The sequence below is a fragment of the Ammospiza caudacuta genome, chromosome 8 (genome assembly GCF_027887145.1).
Source record: "Ammospiza caudacuta isolate bAmmCau1 chromosome 8, bAmmCau1.pri, whole genome shotgun sequence".
NCBI lineage: Eukaryota > Metazoa > Chordata > Aves > Passeriformes > Passerellidae > Ammospiza > Ammospiza caudacuta.
In genome coordinates this window covers 17419478-17431001 of record NC_080600.1, presented here as the reverse complement: position 1 = coordinate 17431001, position 11524 = coordinate 17419478, and the positions used below count along the sequence as shown (strand labels likewise).

Genomic DNA, 11524 nt, shown 5'->3' with positions numbered 1-11524 from the left:
GAATCTCTCTTTTGAAAAGCCTTAAAGCTGCATTAGTGGTAGATTGTGCAATTGAATACTAGTACCAACAACTTGCTTTGTGTTCTGTATTTATTTGCATCTGAGTGGTGCCTTAGTACAACTGCTAATGCAAACAGTTGATGTCCATGCTTTCATTAACAACTATTTCTGAAATTTATTAGATAAAATATCAGTGGCTTGCACTGACATGATTTGACATAGCTGTAGTAGGGTAGAACTGCTGCGTAAGCTTAAATCTGGAGGTAAGTCAGGTTTTATATATTTTTTCCTTGAGTATCAGGGTTATCAACTGTATCTAATAACATGAAGCAGTAACAGTAAATTTATTCAATACAGTCCAGTAATCAAGTAAACGAACGTTTGGTATTCCAAAACAAACATTTATTTTTCTGACATGACAAAATATACCCCAGACTTTGAGGTACCATATAGTACAATCATTCTCTACTGGACCAATTGAAAGCACCTTCATTAAGCTCTGCAGTTGGATAGGTCTGTGCAAGATAACACTATTGACTGAATTTTCTCTCTCCAATTTTTTCCCCCTATGCCACCTGGAGAGGATCTCTGTCTTTCTCAGACACAATTATGTTGATTTTGTTCTGTAGGTGGATGGTGAGTACCTCACGCAGCTCTGACAGGAAGCCTCGCTCAGTGTTACTGTGCTCACACAGAATAACACTTATCCCATTGGCAACTGCATCCAGCACATCATGGTGGGACATCTCTCCTGCCATTTTGAGAAAGAAATGTCACGGAGATCACAAATGGTACAGTTCAGGTAACCAGGTCTCTGCAATGTATGGAGCACCTCAGCTAAAAGGCTGGTGATGTAATGCAGTATGGGCCATAATGGAAATGCAACACAACCTGCTCAGTAGGAAAGTGGAACACTCTTGTTCCAGGGTCCTTTGAAAGACCCTGTATGCAGCTGGGTCAAACCACAGAAATTCCTTGCCATCTTTGAGTAGTTGTAAATTCTGCCAGTTTGGGCAGAAAATAAAAATGCTCAGAGTGGTCTGGAAAGGACAGAGGAAAGCAGTTCTGGGTCAGCTCTGCAGGGCTACACACAAGGGGGAGAAGGGGCAGCAATTCCTACAGAATGCAAGGCAGCCTTCACATTGCTGTGTCACGGGGAATAGCTGTCCCATTGCTGGAAGAGACAATAATGGACTAAGTGGCCCTTTGGCTAGACACACTATGGAGTTTCTTTGGAAGGTTCTGTAGACTACATTATATTCTGTTTTGCATTAGGGAATTCTGTAGGGAATACAGGAAATATATGTTGGCAAAGGAGAAATACACAGAATGAAAGTTGCAACTCACTGCCATCAGCACTGATTTTGCATTGAGATAAATGCTGTAAATCAATGTTTTAATTCAAGTATCTTTCACTGTGCCACACTGCCAATTGATCCACGTTATTTCTACTTTAATGGTAGTTTGTCGTTCCAATAACTAACCAATTTTTTCTCAATTATAAATAACAGGTAGTTCTTTGTGGTCAAGTCTTTCAAAAGCCAGTCAACCCTCTTATTTTTTGCTGAGGTTTGTTTTTTTCTCTAATGACTGTTTTTTTAAAAATAATGAAACAGCAGTCTATTACCTGTGAGATAGACGTCAGCTTCTGTTCCCTTCAGGACACTGCTCCCAGAACCAGCACATAGAGCAACTTTCTTCACTGGTGATTCTGCAGGATACAATGTGCCACAGTTAAACTCCTTCCCCTTTGTTGAGCCCTCATGTGTGTATTGCTAGTAATTGTTTCAGTTAACTGCTACCTTGATTTTAGAGTCAATGTAAATTTGTTGGAGGAAGAGACATATCTGTCAGTTTGAAAGAATCATGGCCCTGTAACACCTCTGACAATACAACAAAATCCTCTGTGATAGATTTTTTCCTAGGGGCTGGAAACTTTTTAGAAAACTCCAGCACAGAGGCTGGCTGCTGGTGACCTTTCTCCTAGGGACGTGTTAGTTGGGTTTCTGAAGTCTCTAAAAGGCCACTACTCTTTGCAGGATTCGTGTTCCACCACTATTAGTGGCAACTAATGATGCCACTAAGGCAGCACTTTGCCTCTGAGATATACTGGTTCCTAACTTTCAGCTCTCAGAAGGCCTGTCTTAATGCAAGCTGAAAGCTGCTCCATGCCAATAAAAATTGTCCATCTGCTGTGATTGCTAATTCCAAGTTATTACATATATGACAGCGACATGAATTTTAATTTTTCATATATATTACATTCACTAAGGAGAGGGGACACACAACACAGGGAGTTTTCAAAATATATTAAGGTTTTACAGTATGTTGCCTTGCAATTACTGTTGATTTAAGTGAAGTCACACCACATCATAAAAAGTCTTTGAAGTAGTTTGGGGATTTTTAGTGCAATTGTCAGTCTAATAAGATTTCTGCCTCCTAAATTACAATGAGCTCTTAACAAATTTACTCTCACAAATTCTACCAGCTGTGGTCCTTGGATTTTAGGATAGGTAGCTGGGATAAGAGGATGTTTACTCCACATCTTACTAATGACCCCACTGTTTGAGCTAGTTTACCTTCTTTTTCTTATCTTTCATCAAAACACTGTTCATAATGATACTATGAAGTGTCTTATTCTTAAAGTGCTCTGAATTTTAACATTCAGTCACAAAAGGGAACATACAATCAAACAGTACACCTTTGTGCCTGATATCCTGGGCAGGAAAAAAAAATTAGTGATTATATAAGTTACAAAAAATTATATCTTTCATTCAACTTGTACTGTCCTCCTTCACCACATTAACCTATAGAATCCCATTAAAATACAGACAAGATTCTTTTCATATGACTGTAAATTCTAAGATGATGTTTCTTAACAGTGCTTCCTAGTTCTTGGAAGTAAACCTGGTGAAGACAGCAGTGTTGTCCACTGTCATGCACCCACTGCTGCTCCCTGTGTTCCTGCAGTGCCAGCCCCGGCAGGCAGTCTGGCTAACCGCCCATTTACCGAATGTCCTGCCTGCCCCAGGGCCAGGCGGATCACAGCCCATTTACCGGATCACAGCCCATTTACCGAGCGTCCTGCCCGCCCCAGGGCCAGGAGGATCACTGCCCATTTACCGAGTGTCCTGCCCGCCCCAGGGCCAGGAGGATCACTGCCCATTTACCGAGTGTCCTGCTCGCCCCAGGGCCAGGAGGATCACTGCCCATTTACCGGATCACAGCCCATTTATGGAGTGTCCTGCCCGCCCCAGGGCCAGGAGGATCACTGCCCATTTACCGAGTGTCCTGCCCACCCCCAGGGCCAGGCGGACGTGGGGGAGCCCCAGGTGCCCTTTGATGCGCTCCACTGTGTCTGACAGGGAGAGCGGCTCGCTCAGGGTGCACAGGCGTCCCATTCCAGTATGGGGAAGAGGAGGCTGAAAAAAAAAAAGAGAATTACTGTGAGAAAGTTGACTCCAGATGCTTGCATTGCTGTCCACACTGTACAGGATGAGTATATTGGGCTTGCAGGAACAACATTGAACTTTACAAAGAAGTATGTATGTGATGTTCTCAAATGTAACATATGAACTATGCCAGCCATTGGAACTGCTTTAAGAATTAGTACAGGCCACATAAATAGTTTGATTGCTTTGGAAAATGGGTGTGGCTTCAAATTCCCATATGCCAGTATTTCAAAGCACTGGGGTAGCACTGGAAAGATACGATGCCACTGACTACTGCATTTCAGTGTTTAAGGTATGCAGCTCCCACAAGTAATACATTCACAGGAAGTAACTTTGTGATTTTGTTACCTTCTGTAGTAAAAGAATCTCGGTCTTGTGATAAAGAAGGCTGTTCTGGGACAATAATGCCACCACCTCCAGCAGTGCTTTCTGAGAGCAGTTCAGACTGACTCGTGTTTGTTCCTCGCCTTCAACCCTGAGGAAAGACATGCCTGGTGCTTGTTAAGAAGCTCGATAAAATTTTGGCATTGTAATTACTATATTACAGCATTACAATTACTATTTTATCCTAGTGGCTGTTCTACTGCTGAGAAAGAAAAAGGCAGCATTGTAATTTCAAGCCTAGACTTGTCTTGGAAGAAACAAATATGGGAATTTAACTCAAATTTCCTGTTAATACTCTTCTTTAACAGCCCTGATCTATGTGATGCTAGACTTGAGTTGCTATTACCATTTAGCATGACATAGATTGCCCAGAGAGGGACAATTATTCCTTAAGTTTCTCATTCTATTGCTGGAAAATACAGCAGCAATGCACAGAGGAACAAAGTTATTAGAACAGGAAAATACAATTACAGCAACTTATTGTTTCAAACAACAGGAAGAATACAACACCAGAGAGTGGAGCAGATACCTGACTGGGAGAGTAGTGAGACAAGAGATCTCTGGGATGTCTTGGATTTTGGACAGGACTGCATCCAGATGCTCAGCATCTGCACAGAATTCTACCCGGTGAGTGCCCTCAGCTGGAGAGCTTAGCGTAGTTGATGGATGCAGTGGGACAGAAGTGCAGGTGCCTGAGGAAACAGTACAAGATTGCTGGCTTATAAAGCAGGGTAAGTATTCTAACACTGTTTTAGCATTTATGTTTAAGAGATGTGGCACAAAGATGCAAATTTTGCACTCAAATCCTTTTTTCCTGACCAGAACTGAGGGCTTTTCGTTCTCCTGTCTCCATTAGGCACAGTCTATCTTAAGTCCAAAGAAGCTGATGGATATGTGTTATTTGCCATTCTTAATGCCATCAGTTTCATCCTAAGGATTGCACAAAACCAAAAAGAGTTCCTAGTTTGTATGACAGGCTGGAAAAGACACAGCTATTGTAATCTGTGAGCCACAATACAGGATAAAAATCTAAAATAATTTCACATAGTTTAAATACTTTGCAAACATTGAGATCTTGTACTTTATAAATGAAAGGTGGTGATTTAAAGTCAGTGATATCATTGCAAACACACTGGACAATAAATATGCTCCACCAGTTCCAGATACATCCAATATAGAGTCCTGCATCTGAAAATATCCTCTTGTGTTTGTTATAGGGTATATACCACCAAGATAAATGTCCTAAAATGTATTTAGGGTTACAGTACCATAAAAATATTAGGAAAAATAAAAACAGTATCAAATCACACCTGTGAAAGCTGGAAGGCAAATGATGAAAGACCCCACCTAAAATAGCATATACATCTTTAATAATTTTGTTTGTTCTTAACAGAATCTCACCCAGTCCCTTTGTTAGCCAGTTATTAACTCCGTGAGGTATGGCATCGTACGCCGTATGTGGAGAATAAATCCCGATTCTGTTCTCCAAGGCTCGGACCACCAGCCGTTCCTTCCAGGTTTTCCACGTTACTCGCTTGAGTGGTGCGAATATAGGAGGGTGGTAAGAAAGAACGAGGTCCGCTTTCTTCTGCACTGCCTCCTCCATCACCTCCTCAGTGAGGTCGTTAGTGAGGAAAAGGGTGTTCACAGTGTGGGGAGGACTCGGTTCCACCAGCAATCCCACATTGTCCCAGCTTTCAGCCAGGGCGGGGGATGCGAAGTCATTCAGGGCAGAAACGAGCTCCCGGAGGTTCATGAGGGGGCGGACGGGCGGGCGGCCCAAGGCACAGACGCGGTGGAGAGGCGGGCGGAGCAGCGGCATGCGGAGACCTGTGCGGGGCGAACACAGGCCGGCCTGAGCCTGGGGAACCCGCCGCCCAAACAGCGGCCACGGCCGCTCGGGCTGCGGGCGCTGCCCCGCTGCCGGTCAGTGCGCCCGCCCACCCCCGGCACCACCCAGTATCACTCGGTACCACCCGGTACCGGGCGCCCTCCCCGGCCCGGGGCTCCCGCGGCACCACGCTCACCTCCCGCCGGAGCAGGGCCGGCGCTGCGGGGCGGGACCTGCGCTCGGCCCCGCCGCTTCCGCCGCGCTCACGTTCCGCCGGGTGTGAACTGAGGCCCGCGGGAGAGCAGCCGCCTCTCCCCGGCGGGGGCTGGTCTGCATCAGCCCCGGCAGGTTAAGGCGTTCTCGGAGCCGGGCGGGCGGAGCCCACCTGTGCTGTGCGCGGCATTTCGGTGGCGGTACCTCGGGCAGGGAGGGAGCGGTAGCTGCGGCTGCCCTGGGTGAGGGGAGCCGGGCGCAGGTGGGTTGAGATGGGGACACGGGGCCGGGGCTCCAGCGGTGAGGGCAGCTGTGTAGAGGAGCTATTACCGCGTAAATCTCTCGGCTTCTACACAGCCACGGTTTTATTGCCGGCATTCTAAACACTTCATTTGAAAATATTACAAATATTTAAAAAATCTGATTGGGTGCAGTTACCTGTTTGTTGCAGGCGCTCACAGCTGTCACGAGTTGGCCCCAAATCACACTTCTGTTAGATAATGATATGTGACTTTTACTTGGGAATTTCTGCCATCTCCTATTCTGCCAGCTGCCACAATATTTGCAAAAACTAATTGCTTTGTAAAAATGTTCATCCTGGGAAAAAGTTTTTGCCCTCTTCCCTGTTCTCTACGTGGTCTTTTTCTAGTTATTTTTCATATTTTATATGCTGCGTAGTTGCTTAATGCAAAAATTTAGCCACAGAGTCCCTGGAATGGCATCGTAGAAAAGTGTAGTGTAAAAACATGTAACCAACAAATATTTTAGAATCAAAACCAAATGGGGATTGGCAGGAAAAAACCCAACAAATTACTTATGTTATGTTTACAGGAAATTGCTGTATAGAAGGCTACCTCAGATTTTGATGAGCAGGCATGGTAAGAATAAAAGCACATTTTATATGTTTTCTGAAATGGTCATCTCTTGGAAAGCGAATAGCTGCTCTCCATCTCAAAGGAATACATGTTTTACTCTGATGCTGTGAGGAGTTTGTCATGAAAAGTTCAGGGTTTTCATTTCAAACTTATAAAAAAAGATACTGTGAAAAGGAAAACAGGTTGATTTACATCAGTCTAAAACTTAATTATGTTTTCACTTTAGAGATCCCAGATTTTAATGCTACTTTGGCATGTATTTGATAATCTAGTTTGGGTTTTTTTGCCACAGAAGCATTAGTCTAGTTGCAAGAACATACCTGTGCTTCAGCATATGTAAACCTCTGTACTAATGGGCTTTTAAAAGTATAGTAATTTGAGAAATAGAGATAAGACTATATATGTCTTAAACTGATCATACACCTTCTATAGCATCTTCATGGACATTGTGGACAGCTGTCTCCTTTGCTTGTATACTTTTGGAGCAGTATGCCGGTATCAGCATCATGCTGATTTTTATTAGTTTTGCTGTAGGGTTATCCCCACAGTAATTGTTTTTGCATAGTTTAGCACTTCCCATAGAAGCACTGTGATATATATGGCCTGTAGAGATAAATGTGATTAGGTCATTGGGTAACTGGTTTTAAATTTTATGAAGGTGACTTATAAATTCTTAAGAAAAGCAAGTTAATTTGCAGATTTACTTGTCTGCGAAGGCACATTTTATATGCTGCCATTCAGAACTAGACTTATTAATCAAAGGGCTGCAGACATCAGTTGCTGCTCTAGTTATAAAGCAGTGAGGTATGTGCACCATCCAAAATAGATACAACCTTGATTCTTCACCTTTACTTTCAAGTGACTGAGTAGGTCCTGTTTGCAAATGAATAATGTATTTCTGGAGTGTAACAGCATGCAACAGCTACTGCATTACCATGGCAAACTTGATTTGTCCTGAAATGAGATGAAACCAAGTGCTTTCTGGTGATTTTACTGGAAATGTGGATTGGTTGTGACAGTAGCCTTGCTTATGGCCATATGTTGAAACAGTGGTTATATGCAGTGCAAACTTGTTAATGTTCTCGATGGGGCTGGGAAATAAAACAGTGTCTATTAGTATTTTATTGCTGATTTAATTATTGTTTTCTGCCTTTTGCTCAGGCTGTCACGCTGCATACTGATGTGGGAGATATTAAAATTGAGCTATTCTGTGAGCGTACTCCAAAGACTTGTGAAGTAAGTCATGTACCAGGAGTAGGACTGCCTAGTGGTGAAACAAAGCAGTAGAAATAGTGAAGACTGTGGAGGAGGTGAAGTGGCTTTTGCAATTTCACCTTTTCATGTAATGCAATACCAACATTTTAAGGTGGTGCAGTGTCTGTTCCACTCTGGAACTTGTGCACTCTGTCTTACTGCCTGGACTTTTCATGCCTGTTTCTCTCTTGATAAGGTTTAGTTAAGGGTGCTTCTTTTGAAGTTCCAGCATCTCCCAAATTGTCCTTTGCCTTTAAGGGGAAATACAGCACCTAGCATGGGATTCCCAAATTTCCATGGGTTTATTCATAGCCTCACAGACTTGATTTTAGTTTGAAAGAGTGAGACTCCCTCACAGTTTGTCAGGGACCCCAGTTTTGAATTTTTGCCATAAACTGAAATTGAAATAAATGTCATTTATTTTATGAAAAAGCTGAGGCATTAAGTTATTGATTACAAACTTACACATGCCAAATAAAATTGTTGAATGGGAGTGATACTTGAGAGCATGTCTTAGGCTTCTTGCTTCTTCCTCAAGTCAGACAGCCTTGCCCTGAAAGCTTTTTATTCTTTGTGTGTGACACTATCAAAGGAGTTTATTAGCTATGATCTGTGGCACTACTCTGTGGAATTCGCATGGTCACAAAGCAAAGCAGATTTTAGTAAGATAATACTATTTGTTTGTTGTTTGTTAATATGGTTTTGGTCTTGCCAATGCTGTAATTTTAGTAAGATAATACTATTTGTTTGTTGTTTGTTAATATGGTTTGTTTGATTTTTGTAGAATTTCCTGGCTCTTTGTGCTAGTAACTACTACAATGGATGCGTATTTCACCGAAATATAAAGGGCTTCATGGTTCAGACAGGGGATCCACTAGGTAAATTCTTCTGTCTGGGTTTTTCTGTGGAAAAAATGTACATAAAAATAAAATGTAAGGAAATAAATAGGAATTATGGGTATTAAACCCCAAATGTAAGTAAAGTAAAAATATAAGAGTTATTGTATTGTTGATAAGTGTTTTTTATGATGAAATTATTTTTTGTGGTGGGCTTACAGAAGTGCAGACATTACCCCAATTTTAAGTAATCATGCATTCTACAAACTTGAGTTTTACCAACTGTTCCCACTAAATATGATGGTTCTGTTGACTAAAGTAGAAGCAGGTACTACTGAGCTTTGTGTGGTTTCTGCCTGGAAGGCTGCATCTAAAGCATTTGGAGAAATGTCCCAGACAGTGTCAGCTGTTTGGGAGAAAAGCTGATTCAGTTGTGTCTGTTCATACTCATATTGAATTTAATTTGAGGATGTCAGTGTTTTCTTCTGCTGCTTAATAGGTTCCTTATATAGAGTTATGTCTTAGTGCAGTGTCAAGGAACATGCCTCAAACTAATTGCAGGCTGTCCAGGCTCTTTGTTGTAAAATGCTGTAACAGAACATAATTTCTGGATTCTTCAGTCTGAAAATCCAGTGATTTCTACTGTGGTGCTTCTTTGTCAGGCACTGGGAAAGGAGGTAACAGCATCTGGGGCAAGAAGTTTGAAGATGAATTCAGTGAATATCTAAAGGTATTTCTGTGCTCTCAATATGCACTTAAATTTTCATTTGAATTTTCTCTACAATAATTTTCTTTTGGTTGGAGAACAATAGCTTATTATTAAAATAGGAACAGGCATTTCTGTGTTTGGCAAGTAAGGCTTGAGGGTTTTCATCACAGAAAACAGAAGTAAAAAGAATTTCTGAAAGCATTTTTCATGCACTGAAGGCAAAGAAATAATTTTTCACTGTAAGAGCCATTTTGAAGAGCTAATTACTGATTCTGATAGAATATATTAGCAACCAAGATTTGCTCTTAATAATGGTATTGAGGAAGAGCTCTAAGTCATAGAGCACTTTGCCCAGGTCATTCCTGGTTTCACAGATGTGTATTCATGCTAAGGTTTTTCCCCTTGTTCAGCACAGTGTCCGTGGGGTAGTTTCCATGGCAAACAATGGTCCCAACACCAATGGATCACAGTTCTTCATCACTTATGGCAAACAGCCACACCTGGACATGAAGTACACAGTGTTTGGAAAGTAAGTGATTCAACTGCACACCTCTGTCAGAGTGTGGGAGGGATCTGAGTATTTCAGGGCGCGAGCAAATGCTTGAGAGCCCTGAAATACTCAGAGTATGAACTTCTTCTCAGAGTCCATCATGGATTAGTATTTCCTTTCAAAATACATTATTGGCCGCATAAAATGTTCTGGTTTTCTTATTTTGTATCATTTGCTTGCAAAGTCTTTGCCTTGGGATACTTGACTGTAAAGTGTTTTGAGATACCTCAACTGTGAAATTTAAATCATTATTAGAAGGCAATGTCCAGAACTTGTGTTTTTCTTGTAGAGTTATTGATGGCTTGGAGACCCTGGATGAGCTGGAGAAGCTGCCCGTGAATGAGAAAACCTATCGACCTCTTAATGATGTTCGCATTAAAGACATTACAATTCATGCCAACCCCTTTGCTCTGTAGCCACAGAATGGTGCAACACATTCTGCAGAGACTGGTCAGATAATTCCCAGATTATGGGCTTTAAAGAGCCATCAAAAAGGATTACTTCAGCTGGATCATATCTTTGCTTATTGAATGCAGAATTTTCAGAAGCTTTAACATTGTTTGGGAGTTGTCATAGAGAAGTCTTCTGCTTCAGAAGCCAGGTTTTCCAGAGTATCTTCCAGCATTTTGATTTTTAAGCATTGTTTTTTATACTTGTAAAATAAAAAAGCTTTAATTTTTTTCTAATCTTTGGTTTTTGCGTTATCTTTGAGTGATGTTATGTTAACGCAATGTTCTCTGCTATAATTTCATGCTACCAGTTTTGTGCAACTTTCTCATAAAGTGTCATCTTCCTTACTCAGTTTTCTCAAAAGAGTAAAGTAAAATACACATTTTTTTTCCCTAGGTGAGAGCAGTGTCATAAATAGATGAAACCTTTCCCTCCCAGAAGATTAAAGAACATATTTAGAGAAGTGTTTGCTCTTGTGCTGCTGTGTTGGAATGATAACATTTTTAGCCTTCCCAAAAGATAGATGGGAGTAATTTCTTCTGCTTCTGGCACAAGACTATTGCTATGAAAGAGTAAGTATTTCTGTCCTTACATAGCTGTTCACTGAAACTAGGTAACATGGATTTACTGTAGCTTGTTTTTCATGATCTTTTTGCACAAAGACTAGGGGGTAAACAAAGAGCATTGCCAAAAAGGCTGTGGTCACATGGTGTTGAACAAATAAGAGCCATCTTGGACTTCTTCCTCCAATCCTGTTTCCACTCAGTGAGTATCCCTTAGCAAAGCCCATTCGTATATAAATATATATACTCTTTGCAATCCTAGGGAGTCTCAAGGTCCAGCTGACTTGCAGTCAGCTTCAGACCATTATTTTCCATTTGGAGACTTGGCCTCTTAATATAAGGAGAACTCATTTGCAAGAGAAAGGCAGAGGTATGTCAGGTACAGATTACTGAGGTAATGAGAAGAG

General features: G+C 41.6%; 2 protein-coding genes across 5 annotated transcripts; one reads left to right on the top strand and one right to left on the bottom strand.

Annotated features, from left to right (window-relative positions):
* Nucleotides 1-380: 380 nt before the first annotated feature.
* On the bottom strand, nucleotides 381-5961 carry NIF3L1 (NGG1 interacting factor 3 like 1). Its single transcript, XM_058809388.1, has 6 exons — nucleotides 5238-5961; nucleotides 4366-4528; nucleotides 3801-3927; nucleotides 3284-3422; nucleotides 1628-1711; nucleotides 381-751 (listed from the first exon to the last, which is right to left on the bottom strand). Exons 1-6 carry the CDS (start codon nucleotides 5656-5658, stop codon nucleotides 567-569), a joined length of 1119 nt encoding a protein of 372 aa, XP_058665371.1. The 5' UTR covers nucleotides 5659-5961; the 3' UTR covers nucleotides 381-566.
* On the top strand, nucleotides 5880-10790 carry PPIL3 (peptidylprolyl isomerase like 3). Of its 4 annotated transcripts, none has more exons than XM_058809390.1 (7): nucleotides 5880-6015; nucleotides 6712-6758; nucleotides 7917-7991; nucleotides 8794-8887; nucleotides 9508-9575; nucleotides 9965-10083; nucleotides 10394-10790. In XM_058809390.1, the coding sequence occupies exons 2-7, from the start codon at nucleotides 6756-6758 to the stop codon at nucleotides 10518-10520; spliced, it is 486 nt and encodes a 161-aa protein (XP_058665373.1). In that variant the 5' UTR covers nucleotides 5880-6015; nucleotides 6712-6755; the 3' UTR covers nucleotides 10521-10790. The 4 variants fall into 4 exon arrangements, with proteins under 4 accessions (XP_058665373.1, XP_058665372.1, XP_058665375.1 ...); XM_058809389.1 differs by having other exon boundaries at nucleotides 5932-6142; XM_058809392.1 differs by having other exon boundaries at nucleotides 5935-6059.
* The last annotated feature ends 734 nt before the right edge of the window (nucleotides 10791-11524 follow it).